This window comes from Thalassophryne amazonica, chromosome 6 (genome assembly GCF_902500255.1).
Source record: "Thalassophryne amazonica chromosome 6, fThaAma1.1, whole genome shotgun sequence".
Taxonomy (NCBI): domain Eukaryota; kingdom Metazoa; phylum Chordata; class Actinopteri; order Batrachoidiformes; family Batrachoididae; genus Thalassophryne; species Thalassophryne amazonica.
Genome location: NC_047108.1, coordinates 16,609,194 through 16,635,203, shown reverse-complemented (window position 1 = coordinate 16,635,203; position 26,010 = coordinate 16,609,194). Strand labels below are relative to the sequence as shown.

Genomic DNA, 26,010 nt, shown 5'->3' with positions numbered 1-26,010 from the left:
ATAAATTCATGAATTAGCTTTTCAGCATCACTCTGAGACAAGACCTTTCTGATTTTAGAGATATTGCGTAAATGCAAAAAAGCAGTCCTACATATTTGTTTAATATGCACTTTGAATGACATATCCTGATCAAAAATGACTCCAAGATTTCTCACAGTATTACTAGAGGTCAGGGTAATGCCATCCAGAGTAAGGATCTGGTTAGACACCATGTTTCTAAGATTTGTGGGGCCAAGTACAATAACTTCAGTTTTATCTGAGTTTAAAAGCAGGAAATTAGAGGTCATCCATGTCTTTATGTCTGTAAGACAATCCTGCAGTTTAGCTAATTGGTGTGTGTCCTCTGGCTTCATGGATAGATAAAGCTAGGTATCATCTGCGTAACAATGAAAATTTAAGCAATACCGTCTAATAATACTGCCTAAGGGAAGCATGTATAAAGTGAATAAAATTGGTCCTAGCACAGAACCTTGTGGAACTCCATAATTAACTTTAGTCTGTGAAGAAGATTCCCCATTTACATGAACAAATTGTAATCTATTAGACAAATATGATTCAAACCACCGCAGCGCAGTGCCTTTAATACCTATGGCATGCTCTAATCTCTGTAATAAAATTTTATGGTCAACAGTATCAAAAGCAGCACTGAGGTCTAACAGAACAAGCACAGAGATGAGTCCACTGTCCGAGGCCATAAGAAGATCATTTGTAACCTTCACTAATGCTGTTTCTGTACTATGATGAATTCTAAAACCTGACTGAAACTCTTCAAATAGACCATTCCTCTGCAGATGATCAGTTAGCTGTTTTACAACCACCCTTTCAAGAATTTTTGAGAGAAAAGGAAGGTTGGAGATTGGCCTATAATTAGCTAAGATAGCTGGGTCAAGTGATGGCTTTTTAAGTAATGGTTTAATTACTGCCACCTTAAAAGCCTGTGGTACATAGCCAACTAACAAAGATAGATTGATCATATTTAAGATCGAAGCATTAAATAATGGTAGGGCTTCCTTGAGCAGCCTGGTAGGAATGGGGTCTAATAAACATGTTGATGGTTTGGATGAAGTAACTAATGAAAATAACTCAGACAGAACAATCGGAGAGAAAGAGTCTAACCAAATACCGGCATCACTGAAAGCAGCCAAAGATAACGATACGTCTTTGGGATGGTTATGAGTAATTTTTTCTCTAATAGTTAAAATTTTGTTAGCAAAGAAAGTCATGAAGTCATTACTAGTTAAAGTTAATGGAATACTCAGCTCAATAGAGCTCTGACTCTTTGTCAGCCTGGCTACAGTGCTGAAAAGAAACCTGGGGTTGTTCTTATTTTCTTCAATTAGTGATGAGTAGAAAGATGTCCTAGCTTTACGGAGGGCTTTTTTATAGAGCAACAGACTCTTTTTCCAGGCTAAGTGAAGATCTTCTAAATTAGTGAGACGCCATTTCCTCTCCAACTTACGGGTTATCTGCTTTAAGCTACGAGTTTGTGAGTTATACCACGGAGTCAGGCACTTCTGATTTAAAGCTCTCTTTTTCAGAGGAGCTACAGCATCCAAAGTTGTCTTCAATGAGGATGTAAAACTATTGACGAGATACTCTATCTCACTTACAGAGTTTAGGTAGCTACTCTGCACTGTGTTGGTATATGGCATTAGAGAACATAAAGAAGGAATCATATCCTTAAACCTAGTTACAGCGCGTTCTGAAAGACTTCTAGTGTAATGAAACGTATTCCCCACTGCTGGGTAGTCCATCAGAGTAAATGTAAATGTTATTAAGAAATGATCAGACAGAAGGGAGTTTTCAGGGAATACTGTTAAGTCTTCTATTTCCATACCATAAGTCAGAACAAGATCTAAGATATGATTAAAGTGGTGGGTGGACTCATTTACATTTTGAGCAAAGCCAATAGAGTCTAATAATAGATTAAATGCAGTGTTGAGGCTGTCATTCTCAGCATCTGTGTGGATGTTAAAATCGCCCACTATAATTATCTTATCTGAGCTAAGCACTAAGTCAGACAAAAGGTCTGAAAATTCACAGAGAAACTCACAGTAATGACCAGGTGGACGATAGATAATAACAAATAAAACTGGTTTTTGGGACTTCCAATTTGGATGGACAAGACTAAGAGTCAAGCTTTCAAATGAATTAAAGCTCTGTCTGGGTTTTTGATTAATTAATAAGCTGGAATGGAAGATTGCTGCTAATCCTCCGCCCCGGCCTGTGCTACGAGCATTCTGACAGTTAGTGTGACTCGGGGGTGTTGACTCATTTAAACTAACATATTCATCCTGCTGTAACCAGGTTTCTGTAAGGCAGAATAAATCAATATGTTGATCAATTATTATATCATTTACCAACAGGGACTTAGAAGAGAGAGACCTAATGTTTAATAGACCACATTTAACTGTTTTAGTCTGTGGTGCAGTTGAAGGTGCTATATTATTTTTCTTTTTGAATTTTTATGCTTAAATAGATTTTTACTGGTTATTGGTGGTCTGGGAGCAGGCACCGTCTCTACGGCGATGGGGTAATGAGGGGATGGCAGGGGGAGAGAAGCTGCAGAGAGGTGTGTAAGACTACAACTCTGCTTCCTGGTCCCAACCCTGGATAGTCACGGTTTGGAGGATTTAAGAAAATTGGCCAGATTTCTAGAAATGAGAGCTGCTCCATCCAAAGTGGGATGGATGCCGTCTCTCCTAACAAGACCAGGTTTTCCCCAGAAGCTTTGCCAATTATCTATGAAGCCCACCTCATTTTTTGGACACCACTCAGACAGCCAGCAATTCAAGGAGAACATGCGGCTAAACATGTCACTCCCGGTCCGATTGGGGAGGGGCCCAGAGAAAACTACAGAGTCCGACATTGTTTTTGCAAAGTTACACACCGATTTAATGTTAATTTTAGTGACCTCCGATTGGCGTAACCGGGGAAATGGAGGGGAGAGAGAGAGTGACAGTGAAGACAGAGAGAGAGAGAGAGAGAGACGGTGCTGTTACTGCTGGACAAAATATTTATTTGAATGTACGGGCTTGTCTCTGATGGTTTGGACGGTCCAGGTCGTATATATTTGGACACTGACAGACAATATTTCATTGTTAATCAATCTCAGCATGTTAGAGTTAAAAACAAGACAATGAAGATGAGTTCAAAGTGCAGACTGTCACTTTTAATTTATGAATTAAATTATAACTAGTGTGTTGTCCGTGGGGATCCATGGGTTCAAGAGTGGGTTGTGTTTATAAAATAAGTGGCTGACATTTTTCAAGGGTGGAAATAAATTGTGCAAAGTTTGGAATGTTGCGTGAATGTTTTTACAACCTTTGACCTCAACACTTTTCAAAAGAACTTGACCCTTTTATTTCCTGTTAATTTTTTAATGTTAATTTGCTGTCTTAATGTATTTATAAATTGTTCAGGTTCTTGTTATCATATACACATTATTATTATTATAAGTATCATTATTTTATTTTTACTTCTATTTTGTCATTTGATTTTTAAAAGGACCACAATGGATATAAGTGTTTACATTTTCTTGTGTCATCCATGTGTTTTTAACATATTTACAATTATGTACATACACTGAATTTACTAAATAAAATCACACATGCATGCTTTTAATATCCAGATGATTTACCGCCCCCTGCTGGATTGAGTCCGAATGTCAATATCAATGTCCATTGTTTAGTGTTGTTCGCTAGTATATGTAGCTTCTATAAAAATATTACTCCTATCAACGTTTGATTTTAGGGCTATTCATCCTTGACCCAAAATGCATAAACATACCAAACGGCAAATGTCATCTCTCCACAAAATTGCACTCACTCACAGCTTTTTTATCTTTTCTGCATTCTGCTGTAAGCAGACGATTTTAATTTGGCACACAAACAGAGACTGTCACAGAAGACATTAAAAGTGATAAAGTTTTCACTCATGGTACCAACATGACACTTAGAACGACCTCATTGATTGTCCTTGTGAGTAGTGATATTAAGCTCGAAGCAGTCGGCTCGACACAGTATCGATCTTTCAAAGCAGAAGTGTCGCTGCAAGATGTTTCAATGTCTCGCTTCACCCTGCGAAAGTCACATGACTCCTCAAATGAAGCTTCGTTACGTCACACGTGTATCGACGATGTGTCACACCAATTTGAAACTGCGGCAGTGCTCATAAACGGGCACAATCCCAAGATACTTCACAGGTTTTTTTTTGAGAAGGAGAGTTTTCACGTGTGTTATTACTGTAGTTTCATCGACTGACAACCAGAGAGAGAGATTTAGGTCAGATTAGTATTAGATTAGATGAACCATCAAACATTTATACACTCACATCGGCACACAGACATCCAGACACTATACACACTGATTTACACACTAATGTATGTAAGTGTGTAAATCAGTGTAAAGCAGCTTTTTATCCAAATCTTTCCAAGCTGACAAAAATCTATCTTCAGCAACTTCTGGGCCGTGTGAGAGGGTCATCACCAAAACTGGAGAGAAGAGGAACAGACTCAAGCCTCATGGGCCTTTCACACTGCATGCATTATTTGCATATTTTGACGCCTCCCCTCACGTTGGACACGTTCGACGTCACTATCTGGCTTTTCGAGGGCCCGGATAACAACTCCAACAATTGCCATCACGGATTCACAGGAAAAAGCGAAACAGGCTGCCAGTCATAACCATAATAAAAAAAAAGCAGTAGAAGGAGTCACCCTGCTGGGAGAAGCTTTTGGAGATAGAGAACTGATCAGACATTGTGACCAATCAGACCACAACACCAGGCAGAGCGACACACAGCAGCCCGTGTTCTATGAACAGATCCGGGCAGAGCGACACACAGCAGCCTGTGTTCAATCCACAGATCCCGGCAGAGTGACACACAGGAGCCCGTGTTCTATCAACAGATCTGGGCAGAGCAACACCCAGCAGCCCGTGTTCAATCAACAGACCCGGGCAGAGCGACACCCAGCTGCCCGTGTTCAATCAACAGACCCGGGCAGAGCGACACACAGGAGCCCGTGTTCTATCAACAGATCTGGGCAGAGCGACACACAGCAGCCCGTGTTCAATCAACAGACCCGGGCAGAGCGACACCCAGCAGCCTGTGTTCAATCCACAGACCCGGGCAGAGCAACACACAGGAGCCCGTGTTCAATCCACAGACCCGGGCAGAGCGACACCCAGGAGCCCATATTCAATCAACAGACCCGGGCAGAGCGACACACAGGAGCCTGTGTTCTAACAACAGATCCGGGCAGAGGGACACCCAGGAGCCCATGTTCTATCAACAGACCCAGGCAGAGCGACACACAGGAGCACATGTTCTATCAACAGATCCAGGCAGAACGACACACAGCAGCCCGTGTTCAATCAACAGTCCCGGGCAGAGCGACACACAGCAGCCCGTGTTCAATCCACAGACCCGGGCAGAGCGACACACAGGAGCTGGTTTTCAATCCACAGACCCGGACAGAGTGACACACAGCAGTCCGTGTTCAACCAACAGACCCAGGCAGAGCGACACACAGGAGCCCATGTTCTATCAACAGACCCAGGCAGAGCGACACCCAGCAGCCTGTGTTCAATCAACAGACCCGGGCAGAGCGACACACAGGAGCCCATGTTCTATGAACAGATCCGGGCAGAGCGACACACAGCAGCCTGTGTTCAATCCACAGACCCCGGCAGAGTGACACACAGGAGCCCGTGTTCTATCAACAGATCTGGGCAGAGCGACACCCAGCAGCCCGTGTTCAATCAACAGACCCGGGCAGAGCGACACCCAGCTGCCTGTGTTCAATCAACAGACCCGGGCAGAGCGACACACAGCAGCCCGTGTTCAATCAACAGACCCGGGCAGAGCGACACCCAGCAGCCTGTGTTCAATCCACAGACCCGGGCAGAGCAACACACAGGAGCCCGTGTTCAATCCACAGACCCGGGCAGAGCGACACCCAGGAGCCCATGTTCAATCAACAGACCCGGGCAGAGCGACACACAGGAGCCTGTGTTCTAACAACAGATCCGGGCAGAGCGACACACAGCAGCCCATGTTCAATCAACAGACCCAGGCAGAGCGACACACAGCAGTCTGTGTTCAATCAACAGACCCGGGCAGAGCAACACACAGGAGCCCATGTTCTATCAACAGATCCGGGCAGAGCGACACCCAGGAGCCCATGTTCTATCAACAGACCCAGGCAGAGCGACACCCAGCAGCCCGTGTTCAATCAACAGACCCGGGCAGAGCGACACACAGGAGCCCATGTTCTATCAACAGATCTGGGCAGAGGGACACCCAGGAGCCCATGTTCTATCAACAGACCCAGGCAGAGCGACACACAGGAGCCCATGTTCTATCAACAGATCCAGGCAGAACGACACACAGCAGCCCGTGTTCAATCAACAGTCCCGGGCAGAGCGACACACAGCAGCCCGTGTTCAATCCACAGACCCGGGCAGAGCGACACACAGGAGCTGGTTTTCAATCCACAGACCCGGACAGAGTGACACACAGCAGTCCGTGTTCAACCAACAGACCCAGGCAGAGCGACACACAGGAGCCCATGTTCTATCAACAGACCCAGGCAGAGCGACACCCAGCAGCCTGTGTTCAATCAACAGACCCGGGCAGAGCGACACACAGGAGCCCATGTTCTATCAACAGATCCGGGCAGAGCGACACCCAGCAGCCCGTGTTCAATCAACAGACCCGGGCAGAGCGACACACAGGAGCCCATGTTCTATCAACAGATCCGGGCAGAGGGACAACCAGGAGCCCATGTTCTATCAACAGACCCAGGCAGAGCGACACACAGGAGCCCATGTTCTATCAACAGATCCGGGCAGAGCAACACACAGCAGCCCGTGTTCAATCAACAGTCCCGGGCAGAGCGACACACAGCAGCCCGTGTTCAATCCACAGACCCGGGCAGAGCGACACACAGGAGCTGGTTTTCAATCCACAGACCCGGACAGAGTGACACACAGCAGTCCGTGTTCAACCAACAGACCCGGGCAGAGCGACACACAGGAGCCCATGTTCTATCAACAGACCCAGGCAGAGCGACACCCAGCAGCCCGTGTTCAATCAACAGACCCGGGCAGAGCGACACACAGGAGCCCATGTTCTATCAACAGATCCGGGCAGAGCGACACCCAGGAGCTCATGTTCTATCAACAGACCCGGGCACAGCGACACACAGGAGCCCATGTTCTATCAACAGATCCGGGCAGAGCGACACACAGCAGCCCGTGTTCAATCAACAGTCCCGGGCAGAGCGACACACAGCAGCCCATGTTCTATCAACAGATCCGGGCAGAGCGACACACAGGAGCCCGTGTTCAATCCACAGACCCGGGCAGAGCGACACACAGGAGCCCGTGTTCTATCAACAGATCCGGGCAGAGCGACACACAGCAGCCCATGTTCAATCAACAGTCCCGGGCAGAGCGACACACAGCAGCCCGTGTTCAACCCACAGACCCGGGCAGAGCGACACACAGGAGCTGGTTTTCAATCCACAGACCCGGACAGAGTGACACACAGGAGCTGGTTTTCAATCCACAGACCCGGACAGAGTGACACACAGCAGTCCATGTTCAACCAACAGACCTCGGCAGAGCGACACACAGTAGCCGGTTTTCATTCCACAGACTCAGGCAGAGCGACACACAGCAGCCCGTGTTCAGGCCAAGAGCAGTCCCACTCAATCCAAAATTTCCCGCTTTTGATATATACAACCACCCAGTTTGAGCAACGGAGCTTTTGCAAATTTGTCTGAGGTGAGAGTAATTCAAATTAAAGCTTGACGTAGTGCACTGCTGAAGTTTTTGATCGGTTAGCTCAGTCTTTTAGCTTTTACCTGCAGAATCACTCAGTCGAGCTGAGTGAACATTTTAATTTGTAAATTGTTCGGTCTATTTTTACTTTTACTAAACAAAGCTACACAATTTTTTTTATTGTTACTGCTGTGACTACAAGAAATGTCTCAATTTTAAGTAACTTTTTTATTGTTTTGTGTTTCTTTATATTTTAAGGAATATATTTCTTCACTTGTCCCACATCAGGAACATTTCAACATTTGCTGTGCAGAGAACAGAACACCAAAAGCTAAAGTCCAGACAGAAAAAAACAGAACATCTCTGCTTTTCAAAATGTGAGGAAAGTATCTTCAAAAAGGAGATCATCATCTGGTTAAATGTCCTGAAGGTCCAGCTCATCTCTCGTCTCCAAAAACTCACTGAATCATTAAACATATCCCTGAAGTCAAAGTTCAGTCAAAAAGACACTTCCACAGGTAGATGACCCTCTGCCCCTATTGTGCATAATTTCAAAACATTCACAATCACTAGAATAGTAAAATTCATATTTTACTAATTACTCTGTCCTGATTACAACATAAAAAGCAATCAAATAGTCAATGAGTACATAATTTAATGTGGAAATGACTAAATAAAAATGATTTCATCATGAGGTTTATGTCACATTGAGAAGTCCTAATAAACAGACACACTGCTCTGTTACACTCTGTTACATCATCTCCTGTTCTGTTTAGAATAAATATTTACATGTATTTACGGTGTCTTTTTTCCTGGTTGAAATGCAGATTCAACCTTGAATGAATGAATCTACCAGACTTAAAAATGTACACATTACTTTTCATACTATTTGTCTAAAAATAAATGTGCAAGGTTCCTTATTGTCAGGATACGTGGACGCGTGGCACAGAAGGTGGTGGATACAAATGCAGACTCTCAAACGGAGATGAAAGATTAATCAAAAAGACTTTATCTGGTAGCAAAGCAGTGGTTCGGTACACAAGTTTGCAGGCAGAAATGCAGAGGGACAGGCAGGTGTGAATAAAAAGGCATGGTCAAAAATGAGAAGGGTTCAGTAACATGGAGAGACAAAGTAACAAAGGCTGAGGCAAATGCAGGTCCAAAAATCAAGGTGAGGTCAAGACACGGTGAGACAAAAACAGGACTTAGACAAAAAGGCTGGAACATGGATTCAAATGATCACAACGAACTGGCGGGGTGGTGCTGAACTCAAAAGGCTTAAATAGGACAGATGGTGATTTAGAGAACAAGACACAGGTTTCACAGGTGGCTTTCCCTTTCTGACACTGCATGGCTGCAGCTGCAGGGGCGCCAATTAGCCAAATTCCCAACATAGTGATATGAAAACTGCTTTGTGGTGCAAATGATTTTTTTTTTTTATAAGTGGTCATGCTGCACCCCAATGTGTCATGAAAAAAATGCCGCCCCGGGCAAGTGCCCGGTTCGCCCATGCCAAAAACCACTGCTGCCACCAATACACTCATGAAAACTTTTAAGGAGTTAAAAGGTTCACATGCTATGACTGGAGAACCAGCGGACAAGTCTGTCCAATCACAGCCAGTGAAGGGTGTAACGCTTTCAGAGTTGTTATGCTTTGTGCTCAACCACACAGTTTTTCAGGGCAGCCTGACTGATTTAGCTGATCTCACAGAGTTCCAGATACTTGCAGATGTTCTTGTTTCCATCCCTTGAAGACAACTGGCTGAACTGTTCCATTATGAGCCGACATCATAAAAAGCCTGAAAGGGTGCGACTTTTCATAGACACTGAAAATGTGAACTGTGAAACGAGTGGAACCCTAAACAGTGTCAGGGTTTGAGTTTTGTTTGAGTTTTGTTTGGACTGCTCATTCGTGTACCGACCTCTGCTATCCACCTCAGTGAGGCCTTCTAAAAACCAGAGCTGTTTGCTCGAGCCGTGCATTTGTGTCCTGCAATTCCTGACCATCCAACCCTGATAAACAAAAGTCAAGCCCCTAAAATGGACTCACTGTCTCAGTTGGAGAAGACAAAATGTCCTCACTTTTAAATGATTTTCCTCGCTGGCAGTGTGTCATGCTGAGAAAAATCAGGGAAGACAGATCAGAGAGTAGGGCTGGGTACCGAAGTTCGGTTCTTTTGTGACACCGACCGAAATGCTTCGGTAGTACCGAGTATTGAATTATGCGTTGTCTTTTGGTGCCACGTTTAGGTACCCCGAGGTTAATTACGTGCAAGAAGAGCAGTCTGCAGGCGTCCTCCTCTCAGCATTCAAGTCCGCCTGTGGACATTACAGAGCGCAAGCAGCCTGATTCAAAATCTCCACCACCGGACTCCACTTCTTCTGAGAGTACCAATGACGTGCATCGCATGAAGCTTGAAGCAATGAAGCACTGTTCTGACCTGCTGCTTCGGTTCTTTTCTTCGCTGCTTTTCAGAAGCGGAAAATCCGCTTCTTAACCCCTCGCTGAGCCATTAAAATATGTTAGTCATGAGTCACTTTTGTGCAGATTAAAGTCACTAACTGGGACTCCTGTCTTGTTGCGAGAAAGAAATGAGAATCATCCTCCGTTCCGTTCAAACAGCTCCAAACACTGCGTGGCTCTCTGCTGAGCCATGTTAGAAAGATAGAGTCCGGTCGCAATTAATAACTTCAAAGTGAATCGCCGTTTAAATCAAATGACACTTCTGTCTTTCCAAACGTTGTAGTACAAACCATAAACTGCAATCGATCAAAACGTTTTTTTCCTCCCAAAATGAGTCGTCCTGTGCTGACGTGCAATAGCCGGCTGAGCTCAGCTCAGAGGTATGGAGAGACAATCCTGCCAAAATGTCTGAAAGGAAATGCTTTTGACAAAGTCTACAGTGTTTTCAAGTGTTCTTTTGCACTGGAAATTATTTGTTGTTTATTGTTCTTTAAGAAAACTGCTTGGAGTGGAAAATTACAAAAGCTAAAAAATAAAACTCAAGATTTTTACTATGTGTAATGTAATTTTCTTTTTGCTAGAACTGATCACATAAAATTAGTTAAAAAAGTATCATTCAGGAACCGGCATCGAAGTGAAGGTATCAGTATTGGTACCGGTATCAGAAATTTTTGATTGATACCCAGCCCTATCAGAGAGAGAGAGAGAGAGAGAGTTCAGAGCGCTCCGAGATGGAAAACTAGAATCCACAGCGATCCCACTCTTCCTCTGGGCTTTGAACCTTAAACTTTTAAACTTCATACACAAACAAGGAGAACTTGTTTGTATGAAAGAATCTGTGTGTGTAAACGTGAGTGCACAGCTGCAGGTGCTGCATTAATAACATGCACCAGTGAAGTGCACACAGCGATTAATTAACAAACCTGGCAAAGCCAGAGTCCATGTGCTGTCCCACGTTAGCATTAATCCAACCGTCCCTCCATTGAATCACAGAGGACATAGTAACAATTATGACAACATCGACAGAAACTCTGCCTTTATTTTGACACAGAATGACATTAAATCTTTTGCACTAAATGATACGTCACATGTGCTGTGGTGACGCGATCGAAAAAAAAGAAAAAAAGTCCTGAGTTCTAACAGTTTCTTCAAAATATTTCATCTGTTACTTTATATGGAAAAGAGATGCTACTTACCCCGCCCCCTCTGATTGAGAAGGGATATGGATCCTTTATGACACCCTAACACCCAGTGTGGGCGTGTGTCACACTGTGTGGGCGTGTCTCATACTGTGTGGGAATATCTGAATGAATGAATGAATTTGAATGAATGAATTTATTCAGGGGCAGCACGATGGCTTAGTGGTTAGCACTGTTGCCTCACAGCGAGAAGGTCATAGGTTCAATTCCCGTGGCCTTTCTGTGTGGAGTTTGCATGCGTGGGTTTCCTCCGGGTGCTCCGGTTTCCTCCCACATCCAAAGACATGCGGGTTAGGTGGATTGGACTCTTTAAAAAATTGTCCGTAGGTGTGTGTGGGTGTGTCTGTGTTTGTTTGTCTGTTTGTGGCCCTGTGACAGACTGACGTCCTGTCCTGGGTGTACCCCGCCTCGCGCTCTATGACTGCTGGGATAGGCTCCAGCCCCCCGCGACCTTTAATTGGACTAAGCGGTAGAAGACGAATGAATGAATGAATTTATTCAGCACACAGACTCAACAATCACAAAAGAAATGATAAATAAGGCAATTCAACAGTGAAATTATGTGGCGGAAAGGGTGTGGGCAGAAGTAAAATTTATAACTGCCCACATCCTTATATATTCATATATACACATATACGCATACATCATACTGTGTGGGCGTGTGTCATACTGTGTGGGCGTGTCTCACAAAGCAAGCATGAGTCCATATATGGATGCTTGTGACATATGTCACAAAAGTCCATATATGGACGCTTGTCACAAAAGTCTAAAAGGAGCTGTTTCAGGTGCATATTGTTCTGATACTTTCTACACACAGGAACCAAGAATTGCTAAACTTTGCAGAAAATCTGAGGAGCTCTTCCTGCCCCAAGCCCCGCCCCTCCACAAAGTCTATTCATGATCTCACAGTCAAACAATAGTATATATTTCAGCCCCCCCTCTTGACAAGTTTCCAAAGTTTGTTCAAATGAAAAAGTTTCCCTCAAACTAAGGGCCCTCTCACAACTTGATGTTTTATCCAGTGAATGCTGATGGCCCCGTTTCCACTGAGCGGTTTGGGTCGGTACTGCACGGTGTGGTACAGAACGGAACAGTTAAGTCTGGCTTGGTTTACATTTCTTCAGCAGGCAGAACCCTTCTGTTAAATATTAATAAGCATGTCATCGACTGTGTACGCTGTTGCGTTCTCCACACGGAGGCAAAACAGAGTAATTTAACATTTTAAAATGTTATTCTATTTTTGTCTTGGTGGATCATGGGATTGAGTTTCATCGCGTGCAGAATGCTGAAGAGTTGACTGATGGCTGTGGAAAAATGTCATTTTCCAAAATCAGGACGCTGATGAATCTGACTGAAACGAACAGGTCAGATTCAGACTTTATATTTACTCTGTGTATGGATGGTCTTAATATTTGAAACAGTCTGAACTGCAGCTTTCAGCCAATCAATGAACAGTATTAATGGATGTATTTCTACTTATGAGTAAATTACAATAAACGTGTGTCAACAATCGCATAACTTACCTACAACTTATGTCGCGTATGTGCGGGATGTGTGAGTCACACGCTGGCGACATTGAAAATATTGTGCATACCCAAAGTTTTTCAAAGTACTCTGTGTATTACGACGTATATCAGCGTGCTTCAACATGCTTTTAACTTATAAAAAACTTACCCATAACTTATTAGACATACGCCAACATACGCTAGCGTTTTTACTAAGCTTGGCATACCCTGGCTAAACCGTCAAGGTGTGACAGGGTGTAAAACTTCGGGCCACTCGTGTTGCTCAACCACACAGACACAGTTTGTTTCTTCGTGGACTCCAGTGTAAAGGTCATGCTGATGATCCTGACCCTGTTGCCATGGTGACTGACAGCTGTGGCACCACAGCGGTGACGGATGAGTGTCAGGTTTAAGCATCAAACTGTTCCGCTGCTGAGCCTGAGGGGAACCACTTACCCTCCACCCGCTTAAATGGACTCAAACCGGTAAACGAGTGGCTCAAAACACAAACCGCCGGTCCATCACTATCTAACGACCCGACTCAGCAGGGGGCAGTTCATTTAAAACACACAGCCGTAAAACCAGGTGAACCTTTGACCCTTGAGGAGATCGCGGGTCACTGAGCTGCTCACAGTCACACCGGATCCATCTGTCTGCAGCTGTGTGAGCTCACTCAGAGTCCAGTCTGTGCTTCATCAAATACACAATCTCAGAAACAGCTGCACAGACAACAGTGGCTCCAGGTTTTAATAGGCGGAGTTAGTGACACGCGCATGGCCCTGCACGGTGTGTGAGGGGTGTGCACGTATCATTTTAACCTCATAACAGTTTTAGCCACATACAGGATGCTAAATCCTAAAGTGCGTTTTACAGGTTTTGGATGGAAAGCTTAATCCTGACCTTGAATTAGGGATGGACCGATCTGATCCTGGATCAGATACCGATGTAATTCACGTATCGGAAAATACCGATTCAACCCGGGACATTTTCTGATACCGGAGAAGAGCCACTGTGAATCCTCTCAACTGCTGTTGTTTTGCTCTCTGCTTTGTTTACTGCAGAGCGGGAGGAGGAGAGGTTTTCTGAAGGCGGGCTGTTTGACAGAGCTCTCTTCCACACTGTTCTAGCTGCGGTTAGCAGTAAATTTTTGCCTGCCTCTCGGGTTCAAATAGCCTGTTCGTCGAGCACGGATTTTCCAAAAAAATTAACTGAATTGTTGCTGAAAATGTGTGCTAAATAGTTAGATGCTTCTCTGTCCTGAGGCTGTAAAACTGCAGCTCAGCGTGCAGCCGAGGACAGCGAACAGATTCTGTCCTCTGAACTGGAAAAAAATCTCCATTAAAATTCTGCGCGTGAGCGTCGATGATGACACATTTATTGTACAGTTGAAAGGCTTCGCGTTTCCCAAAAGTTCAAAGTTTGCGCAGCACAAAAACAGTGAGAGAGAAAAAGAAACAGTGGCTAGTTTACATTTTGCAATGCAGTACCAATACAGCAAAACCAGCAGTCTGCAGAGTTTTCACAATGCCTTTTGGTGCTGCCTCAGATCACCTGGAACTGCAACAGAGGTGATGCCAAAAACAGGATCAGGTGTAATGGATCTAAGCAAAGACTTCAATGCAGAGAACCACAAGGAAGGACGGCAACAACAGATTTCATAGTTACAAAGATTTCAAAGTTCCAAACTGGAACAATAATTTGTACAGCTCAGAGCAATAAAAGTGGCACGCAGGAAGGGTCAGAACACAGAACTAGACATGGAGACACATGAAAATCAGTCCAAAATCAGTCCCCCCCAACCCCACCAAAAAAAGGCTTTCAATGGATTAGGCACCAGAATGAGCAAAAATACTGACTGGGTTCAAGAACCAAAGATTCTCATACCACAGAGTCCAAAGTGGTGGGTCAGACACAGAAATCCAGAATGGAAACAAGGATCTATAACAAGGATTCCAAAATCTGTAAATAGACCTAAAAACAGCAGGCAAGAACCAGGAGTGGAGAACAATAACAAAGGACAGTAACATGGAACTAAAAACACTGTTACATGGAACGCTAGAGAGTAGGGTGGAATCTAATACAATCTGGCGACTAGGAGACGTTCTAATAGCAGTTATACAGGATGCAGAGCAATTCAACTGAGGACACCAAGCTAAGAGGTCACCAAGCCGGAAGTCAAATTAACACAGGAGAAATGTCAAAATGAGAGCATGACTAATAAATATCATTAAAGAACACAGGAAAATAACTCTAAATGATTTAAAACAAAAATCCAGAACTGAAGCCAAAACCTGATCCATAACACCAGGTACCAAGTACCAGGTTTGGCCAATGCAAAGCCAGTAGAGTAAGGGAAGGCTTATGTTCTGTAACTAAATGTGCACAATAGAACACTTTGAACCAATCGTCTTGTCTTGTTGCATTGAGGTTGGTTATATTTGGTTATGGTTAGGGTTATGTTTACCAGCTCGGTTTAATTTGAAAGTGAAAATCTGCACCTGGACCACCATACGATGGACAAGACCGTCTGCGTTCACACAGACCTGAAATGTCAAAAGATTATGGAAGAAAAGAGAAGATTCCCCCAGTGGACACGAGTCACTGTCAAAAAGGATGCGAGGTAACAAGATTTGACTTTATTTCATGTACAGTATGGACGTGTCACACAGCAGCTTGAAGACAATCAGAGACACGTGTCAGAATAAACATTCAACACAAAGAGATGCATCAGCTGACAGGAAACACACGTCTCCTCCAACACGCGCCGGAGACAAGACTGACAGCTCGCTGAAGGACAGCACGTGATTCATTCAGCAGACAAGGCAGACATGCAGACAGACAGCAGCTGCATTTTTAGTCCTAATCAATAACTTTATTGAATTTGACATAAACCTGTGTTCATTTACAGTCCAGAGAGTTTAAATTCTTCAAGAGATGACGCTTTGGAATTCTGTATTTCTTCACCAGCCAATGAAGACGAAATGACACAAAAGTTCATAAAATTAAAAAACACCATGCAGTTTTCAGCATCGACCCTTAAATCTGTGCACGTTTTACTAAATAGAAATGTTTATCACTTTATGACTGCAATGAATACAGGTTTTAATTAGAATTAATTTCAAACATTTTAAGCCGTCTCAGACTGTGGCCGGGTTCTCACAACTTAAAAAAAAATCTGTCTTCCACTCGACCTTGTAGCTGTGAATGAAGAACCAACAGAAATTTTATTTTATTTTATTTTCTTATTGTATTCACATTCTGTCCAATCACAGCCACTGAAACTCCTTCACAGTTGCTGTGGGTGTCTTAGTGGCTTCCCTCATGAGTCTCCTTCATGCGTGTTCACTCCGTTTTTAGCACAGAGTTACCACACCATCATACACAGAGAATTCTGCAGAGTAAAACTGACTCCATATTGGTTCCATCACAGTGTTAAATCAACTCTATTCTGAATAAGACCATATTCACTCACTCCAGAGTGAATTTAACTCTGACAATTCTTTCATAATTATTCTTGAAGTGATCCATTGATCTTGTATTCCTCCTGCAGCATTGTTTCCAGTGTGTCTGAACTACACCCAGCAGCTCTTTCAGAGCAAAAGTCAAAAAGGTAATATTTTGTAGGAAATTTTTTTTATTATTATTATTATTAAAAACTGTTTAGCTCATTTGTTTTTACATATATACACTTTTTCAGTATCCATGAATTGGATGCAGAAATAAATGCAAATTATTCTTATTTTATGATAATTACTTTGATAAATAATTTCATAATTGATTGAGTTTAGTCTCTAAAATCATTTATAAATCAATCTCAAATTATTTGTTTTTGGCTCATCAACAATTTAAAATATAAACATATTCATTTTATCAATTCAACAGAAACACTTCATATTTTAAACACAAATAATATTTGACAAGCTGGATCAATCAATCTCTGACAATTAATTGATTTTCAATTAAACTGATTGATTTACTGTCATTTAATTAGTGGTGATTAATTGTTCCACGTCTTCGATACTGTGCCAAATGCTTTAAGTGGAACCAAGGATGGAGTCCAAATACCCAGGGTTTGAATACCCAGGGTTTTAATACCCTGGGTTTGAACACCCAGGGTTTGAACACCCAGGGTTTGAATACCCAGGGTTTGAATACCCTGGGTTTGAACACCCAGGGTTTGAATACCCAGGGTTTGAATACCCTGGGTTGGAACACCCAGGGTTTGAACACCCAGGGTTTGAATATCCAGGGTTTGAACACCCAGAGATTGAATATCCAGGTTTTGAACACCCAGAGTTTGAATACCCAGAGTTTGAACACCCAGGGTTTGAACACCTAGGGTTTGAATACCCAGGGTTTGAACACCCAGGGTTTGAATACCCAGGGTTTGAACACCCAGGGTTTGAATATCCAGGGTTTGAACACCCAGAGATTGAATATCCAGGTTTTGAACACCCACAGTTTGAATACCCAGGGTTTGAACACCCAGGGTTTGAACACCTAGGGTTTGAATACCCAGGGTTTGAACACCCAGGGTTTGAATACCCAGGGTTTGAACACCCAGGGTTTGAATACCCAGGGTTTGGTCTTCAGAAACTGCAGACTGTCACGCTGTGATTGGTTCTTCAGTTTGAAACCACACCCATAGAAACAAATTCCTGAAATACAAAATAAATCTGTTCCATCAGTTCACGGTGGAATCATCGACTTTGACTTGGTGTTTTGGATGTATTCGTTGAATCCAGGTCCAGGTGTGAAGTCAGTCCTCGGAACACATTTTAAGACACACAAGACCGATTTCAGTGCCGCCCGCTGTGCCTTTCTGCCCAACTGTCTGTCTGTCTGCCTGCCCATCTGTCTGTCTACCTGTCTGTTCATCTGTCCACCCACATGCCTGTCTGTCTCTCTGCCTGTCTGTTTGTCTGCCTCTCTGTCTGCCTGACTGTCTGCATGTCTCTCTGTCTGACTGTTCGCCTGTCTGACTGCCTGCATGTCTACCTGCCTGCCTGCCTCTCTGTCTGCCTGTCTGCCTGACTGTCTGTATGTCTCTCTGCCTGTGTCTGTCTGTCTGTCTGTCCGACTGTCTGTTTGCCTGCATGTCTACTTGTCTGTCTTCCTGCCTCCCTGTTTGTCTGTCTGCCTAACTGTCTGCATGTCTCTCTGCCTGTCTGTCTCCCTGTCTCTCTGTTTGACTGTCTGTTTGCCCGTCTGACTGCCTGCCTGCCTGTCTGTCTGCCTGCCTGCCTCTCTGTCTGCCTGTCTGTCTGTCTGACTGTCTGTATGTCTCTCTGTCTGTTTGCGTGTCTGACTGCCTGCATGTCTACCAGTCTGCCTGACTGTCTGTCTTCCTGCCTGCCTGTCTGTCTGTCTGCCTGTCTGTGGCTCATGAATATCTCTATGGTTTCTCCGCGGGCCTTTTTGATGCTGCAAGATCGTTGCTTCAGGGCAAAATAAAAAGACAGTGAAACCTCTGCAGCAAACAACTTTACAAAGTAAACACTGAATGTAAGAACTCGACAACATCCAAAAACCAAATCAGGCTTAAAATTTTTAAACTTTGCCTGTCAAACAGGATGTCACACGACAAGCTCAATGTCTCATTAACGTTCACACTGGGCAGCCTGTGAATGGGCCCAGCACCCCGTCCAGTTTGTAAGTTTTATTGTCTGTGTTGTGAAAAAAGGACAATATAAGGATATTGTTGGAAAGGTTATCGACTCAAGAACAAAATTAATCCAGGCGAGACATTTTCTGAACATCTGATCATGAGCTAACAAAAAGTGAAAGATATTGTCTGAGGTGAAACATAGCTATCTCACTTCCCGTGATGTCTCTTCTGGGAGGGCTTTAAGTTTTAAAGTCCTTCACTGTAATTTTACTATATCAATATCAGTGGTGATATTTGAGTTTTTCTAAATGAATACTTCTAATAAGCTTCACTTCGAGTGGATAAATGGTGTACAGATTTGTTTTCGGCTGCAATCACCGAAGCAGTTACGAAAAGTCCAGGTTTTTTTTCAGTTCACAGTGACTGGAAGACAAGACATATGGGAGAGGTTGTGTTGGTATGTTTTGGCCTAAACAACTTGACAGAGTAGCTGCGTTCTCTTGCCTGCACAACCGCCTCGACGTGTTTGAGCTCCACAGCATCGTCACTTTTTCTTTGCATTTTCACTTTGTTTGCCGTGTAATTTGCCCAAAAACACAAAGTAAGTGCTGTGTTTCTGATGGGGACAGACGAGGGCTGTCCCGGATGTAGGATTATGCTTTCATTTAACTTCTTTAGCCCCCACCATCAAACGAGACTATGGTACCCAATGGAAATCCAGTTTTCAACTGGATGCCAGTCTGATGCAGGTTCCTTCCCCAGCCAAGACCAGTTCCAATTTACATCTGGAAAGACTGGGACTTTGCAGTACCAACACCAGAAGCTTCAGTATCTGCCAGTATCGATAACAGTGCGATACCTTTCTCCCTGTCTTAAAACAAATACCCTGTTAATAAAAACAGTTTTCAGGATGTACTTTGCTAATTGAGCTATAAACAAAACATCAACTCAAACTGTGAAAAGAACAGTTCTGCATATTATGGAGCACAAAGGCTCATGGGATTAATGTCAGGTTTTAGTCCTTTGGACAAAGTCCATACAACTAATACCATCAAGATCTGTGCATTATGCGCGATGCAACGTTCAATGATTTTCTGAAAAACATTTTTGTCAAATTTGGTACAGACCATCCTTGGGCAACTCTCTGGTCATGGTAAGTTGGACTTTCTGACTGAATCCCTGTGGGACACCCAGAGCCTCCAGAAGGACAAAAAAAGAGACATTTTTGACATGTCTGAATTTATCACTGAAAAACTGCTCAGTAAATTTTTTTTTCCATAAATCTGCATGTAGATTCCTTCATTCAGTGTCAAAGATTTTCACTGACCTTGAATCACTGATGTCACTTTCACCATATTTAGTCAATTAATCTCTTTGTTCAAAGGTCTTCAGGGTCTCTTGGCCTCACTTTATGTTGTTTGAAGGCTTTCCTGTGATTTGTGACGTGACATCATTGTGACTTTCAGTGTGTTGGCCACAAACACCCATGAAGTGTACGATTTGATCGTGAGAAGCTATTCTTGACTTTCATTCATGTTCATGATGTCTTGAAGAAGAAAAACAGCATCTCTCTGCTGGTGTGTCAGATGTGACCAGAAAACTCTCTGTGAATTCTTCGAGTGAAGCCCGCCACTCTGGAGTTAAAGATCTCACATGTAGTCACAGTGGTGGTCTGACATCATTTTTCCCTTTTAATGTCACTCTTTCTACATGGCTGATGACCCCTCATTACCGCTGGCAACCAGCATTTACACAGTCTCTGGCAGACTCCAAAATGAAACGTGAGCTGAATAATCAGTGAGAGTCGCTTCATTTTGAGCTGACTCGTGCTTCAGATCTCAATGACTCAGAGCATCAAGGCTGCCAGTCGTCCACTCAGCCGGATTTCAGCCGTGACGGACAAACCGGCTGATTTAGAGCTGATTCAATTACTCTGGGACTGATTGATCTGGTCTGGATCAGACAAATCAAATAGATTGTCCTTAAACCTGTAACTCCTGGCCGACCTCTGAACTCTTCCTGTCAACCAGATGGCCTGGAGAGTCCTGATGACAGTTTTGAGTCACTTCAGCCAGTAATGTGAACGCATCCACAGACACTACATCCTAAAAAGTAACAGTTCAATTAACGTGTTTGGAGATGATCTGTGGTTGTTTTAAGGCAGATCTGGATCTGGATTAACTTATGACTGGCAATTGGCAGCGACATGAGGAAGAGATAATAATAATAATAAGTTTTATTTATATTGTAAAGCGCTTTACATTTGACAAGCAAATCTCAAAGCGCTTCCATAAAAGTACAAGGAACAGAACACAGTGCAAGAATAAAACTCATTTAAGAAAAGCTTTTAAAAACAGATAAGACTTTAAGTGTTTTCTAAAAGTTTCAGCTGACTGTGGCACTCTTAGGGTTGTAGGGACTGATCAGATCTTTGAGGTACACTGGTGCGGTGCCATGGACACACTGATAGGTCAGGAGACAGATCTTATATTCAACTCTGAACCATTTTGAGGGTGGGTGTGATGTGCTAGGACTTCCGCACCCTCATCAGGATCCTGGCAGCGCAGTTCTGAATATACTGCATTCTCTGAAGTCTCCTGCTAGGTATCGCGTTGAGGAGTGCATTACAGTAGTCCAGCCTGGAGGAGAAAAAAGCATGGACCAATTTCTCAGCATCGGGTAGGGAAAGGGAGGGATGGAGATTGGCGATGTTCCAGAGATGAAAGAATGCAGTTTTATAGAGGTGTTGGATGTGGGTGTCAAATGACAGATAGGAATCAAACGGTACCCCAAGGTTAGTGACAGAGGAATTGAGGGGAATGTTGTGGCTGGCAAATGAAAATACAGTCAGAGGAAAGGACCGGAGGTGGTGAGGGGTCCCAATGAGTAGACCTTCGGTTTTGTTACTATTAACTTGAAGAAAATTGTTATTCATCATGCCCCGTCTCCTCGAGGCAGGCCGTAAGAGTGGTTATTGAAAGTGAGGGTAATGTGGGGTCCAACCTGACATAGAGCTGAGTACCATCAGCATAGCAGTGGAAGGCAACTCCATGCCTGCTGATAATGTGGCCCAAGGGGAGAATGTAGATGGAGAATAGTGTGGGGCCGAGGACTGACCCTTGAGGTACTCCACAAATGACAGTGTGGGCCCTCGATCTGGCTCCCCCCCAGAGCCACATACTCAGCTCTGTCAGTCAGGTAAGACCGAAACCACTGGAGGGCGGTGTGGGAGATGCCAATGAAATATTGCAAACAGTGGAGGAGAATGGAATGGTCCACAGTGGCGAAGGCAGCTGAGAGGTCCAAGAATAATAGGAGAGACAGAGAGCCCTGGTAAGAGGCCACCAACAAATCATTGGTGACCCTTACCAGGGCTGTCTCTGTGCTGTGTGTGGTGTGAAACCCTGACTGGAATATTCCATAAAGACTGTGAGAGTGTAGGTGATTGTGAATTTGGGTAGCAACAGTTTTTCTATAATTTTGGAAAGAAAGGGGAGATTGGAGATGGACCGGTAACTCGATAGAATATCAGGATCAAGAGAGGGTTCCTTTAGCAGGGGGTTGATAAGAGCTGTTTTGAGAGAAGTTGGGCGATATCCAGTTTGCAGCGAAGAGTGTATGATGATAGTGATGAGAGGGATGATGGAGTTGATATTCGATTTAATCAGGGCAGTAGGGAGGGGTCAAGAGGACATGTTGAGGCACTCATGTTTCTGATGAGGGCCTCAACCTGTCCCTGTGTGGGAAGGGCAAAATGAGAAAAGGTAGATACTGTAGTTAGGGGGTAAATGGCAAAGTACTGTGAGGTTTTAAAGAGAATGGATGGTATCAATTTTTGAAATGAAGAAATCACGAAATTTATTGCACTGATTTTCTGAACTGATATATGTGATTTGGTGGACCGAGGAGATGATTTACTGTTTTGAAAAATTGTTTGGAATTTCCTAAACTGTTATTTACAATAATAGAGAAATATTGTGGATGAGTGATTTGCTATATGACCATTGATGTTCCCTGTAAGCATCTTTGTGAACCATCAAACCTGTGGTGACAAAGCACCTCTCGAAGACCCTCCCAGCCGCCTTCTGTCTACGCAGTGCACCAGTGTACCATGGGGCAGAGCGTGTGACGGTTATGGATCATGTTTTTCAAGTATCTGTTGAAGTCCAGTGTTATAGTGATCCAAAAGCCCATCGAGAGAGGTGGGATGGGCAGATATTGTCAGTTGTGGAAAGTCACCTGAGATGTGTTACGAATTGAATGTTTCTTATTTTACGGAAGTGTATCTGATGTTTTGGTTTATTAAGTGATAACTGAAGTGGGATTTCAAGGGAAACTAAGTTATGAGCCGATATTCCAAGGTTGTGCACATGAACATTATTGATGGAGAAATTTGTAATGATCAGATCCAGTATTTGCCCTTTTATGTGCGCAGGGTCTCTCAGATGTACCAAATTTAATGTGTCTAGAAATTGTGTGAATTCAGTTATGTATAACGGCTTGTAGGTGAGTGTATATGGATATTGAAATCACCAAGAATTATAACATTATTAGATGTTGTACATGTAAAAATAAATAAATAAATAAATAATATATATATATATATATATATATATATATATATATATATATATATATATATATATATATATATATATATATATATACACGAGGTCTGTTAGAAAACTAGCCGACCTTTTTATTTTTTTAAAAACTATATGGATTTGAATCGTGCGCTTGCATCAGCCAAGCTTGAACCTTCGTGCTTTCAGTCGCGTGAGTATCCGAGAAATTGTGTAACAGCTGGGCATGTCACAACTTGTCCTGTGAGACTTCCAACACGGACGTGCTTTTTGTTGTACGCCATTGTGGCTCCGTCCCGACGCGCAAATTCCTCCGCACGTCTTTCATTACAAAATCTCCTGTAACAGTGGAATGTGCCGCAAAAGTGCTGATGTCCAACGCTTCTGCAATTTCTCTGGTAGTCAGACGACGTCCCGGATCAACACAGCCTTCACTATGGAAATGATCTGGTCGTTTCAGCCTGTCGATGGCCGCTCGGAGTGCGGTGCGCCCTCCGCCGCTGTGGGCCGTCTTTAATCCGGTTGTAATGCTCCTTAATCTGTGTGACGCCCAGAGTATCCTCACCGAAAGCCGTCTGAATCTTCCGAATGGTTTCCACCTGGCTGTCTCTCACAATTTCTGGAAACATTTGATTCAGTGCTGCTCCAATCGCTCAGCCATTTTAATGACAATGAAAATCCGACGAGGGGGGAGGACCAGTGCTCACTCAAAGCCTGCCCACAGGTGAATGACGCAACCAACAGGCGTGAAAAAACTCACGCATGCGCACGAAGGTTTAAGCTTGGCTGATGCAAGCACACATGATTCAAATCCATATAGTTTTAAAAAAAAATAAAAAGGTAGGATAGTTTTCTAACAGACCTCGCATATATATATATAGTTTGCACTGGGATACCAATTAAACAACTGTAATTTATAAAGAAGACCATGCTCATACGGCTGAGGGTATTTTAACGTTGTGGGGTTTTTTTCTTCTTCTGTGCAAGATACAACACTGTAATAAGTCGACATTATCATCGTCTGCTTCACACACTCGCAGCTGATCTGATTCTGCCTCAGTTCCGGATCTTGTGCTGCCTGTTTGGAATCCACCAGACCCTAACACCAGCTGATCATGTGACTTGGCGGTGTGATCACGTGAACATGAGCTCTGTGATTTCACAAATGGTGTCTGAGCTGAAGTAGTCTGTGCTCAAACTTTACAGCATTTTCACATTAAAGCCATCACACTACAAAAAGTTCAAACTGAATCAAAGATCTTCATATGTAATGAAGCTGACTCAGACAGCAGGACAACAGTGTGGTTTCCCCTTTGACCTCTGACCCTTCTCATCGGACATGCTCTTTGCAAACCCCGAGCAGGACTGTGGAGGAGAAAAATGCATCAGTTTGAAGATGATTGACACGATAAACGGCAGCAGCAGCAGCCTGAAAATATTCCTGTCAACACAGGAGGACCCCGACAGACAAAGTGCACATTTGAGCGGAGGCAAGCGTGAAATGTGTCCAAAGCGGCCCTCAGAGTGCAGCTCATTATTTTATGGTGCTTTCTGCACATTCGTGTTGCCAGGGGACGTGTGAAGTAAAATTGTAGAGTGTGTGTGTGTGTGTGTGTGTGTGTGTGTGCGCGTGTGCGGAGAGGGAGGGAAGCACACACGTGCACGAGCACAGAGGTGTAAGTCACAGGCGCGCGCACCCGTGCAGGATGCACTTATTTGAAATCTTGAAATAAAAAAGAGCCTCGCACGTCCACGCACGCACACCCCTCGGGTCCTACCTCCACACTTGACCCAGCTGCAGGACGTGTAGCACGCTCTGAAAGACCCACATGCACGCGGAGCAGCACCTCCGGGGCTGAGCGTCTCTCGCTGCCGTCGCAGGCGGGGCTGAGGACGTGTAGATCGGTGAAACGTTGGCGGCGTTCCCCGCCGCCGCCGCCGCGCCGCTGCCGCGCGGGTCGCTGTCCTTGGTGCTGAAAGTGTTGTCGCCCGATATAACGTCTGCCGCCGCCGCACCGCCCGCTGCCCCTCCGCCGCTCGCTGCAGCGTCTCCGCCGCTCAGCTCAGAGTAGTCGTAGACGAACCACCTGAAACTCAGCACCTGCACGACGGCGGACGGCACCACGACGAAGACGAGCGTCAAACCGAACCACCAGTAGTCGCCTCTCAGGTAGTAGTCGGCGGCCAGCCACAGGTCAGTGGCGCCGTCGGAGAAGAAGACGAGCAGCGCGCACAGAACCCAGCAGCAGTCCAGAACCGTGTACGGTTTCCCGCCGGCCGCGGCCGTGCAGCGCGGCCGAGCGCCGGGGTTCTCCGGATCCGACAGGCTCCTGGGCGTGTTGTCATCTTCCACAGACACCGCTGCTCCATCCGACTTAGCGGCCATGTTGGTTAGGATGGGAGAGAAAGACAGGGGAGAGAGAGAGAGAGAGAGATGGGGGAGTGTGAGATTACATCATAACTAGCCTCATAATCAGCCAATTAGTTGTGCAGCATTGCTACAAAGCGCAGCTTCAGCCTTTATGACGTCATTGGTGCTTCCATGACTTTGATCATCCTGCAGTCTGACCTGAATTTTCTTTATTTTTTAGTTATTATTTTTGGTTTTGCCCCTGCAGCAGCACAGACACACTGCAATGGTGTTTTAATAATTACTAACCAATCATTACCCAATTTAATCAATAAAATCTCCTATTTATTCAATTTGGCTGTCAATAAAAAAAATCACAGAAAATAAGGTTGAAGTTTAGCCACAGAGACGTCTGTTTTTTAAGTGTGTGCTTCAGGTGATGTCCCCAGCCGAGACCCTCTGACTCCTCTGTCACAGGTGGGATTGAACTCCGGTCTATAGACTCCTCTGTCAC

The 26,010-nt window shown here is 44.2% G+C and overlaps 1 protein-coding gene across 1 annotated transcript in view; it reads right to left on the bottom strand.

Moving 5' to 3' along the window:
• The window catches only part of LOC117511884 (XK-related protein 7-like), a 139,576-nt gene extending 114,044 nt beyond the window's left edge, over positions 1-25,532 (bottom strand). The window contains exon 1 of the mRNA XM_034171804.1: positions 24,925-25,532. Coding sequence (XP_034027695.1) covers positions 24,925-25,532 — 608 coding nt within the window. The remainder of the gene's footprint in view (positions 1-24,924) is intronic.
• Between the last annotated feature and the right edge of the window lie 478 nt (positions 25,533-26,010).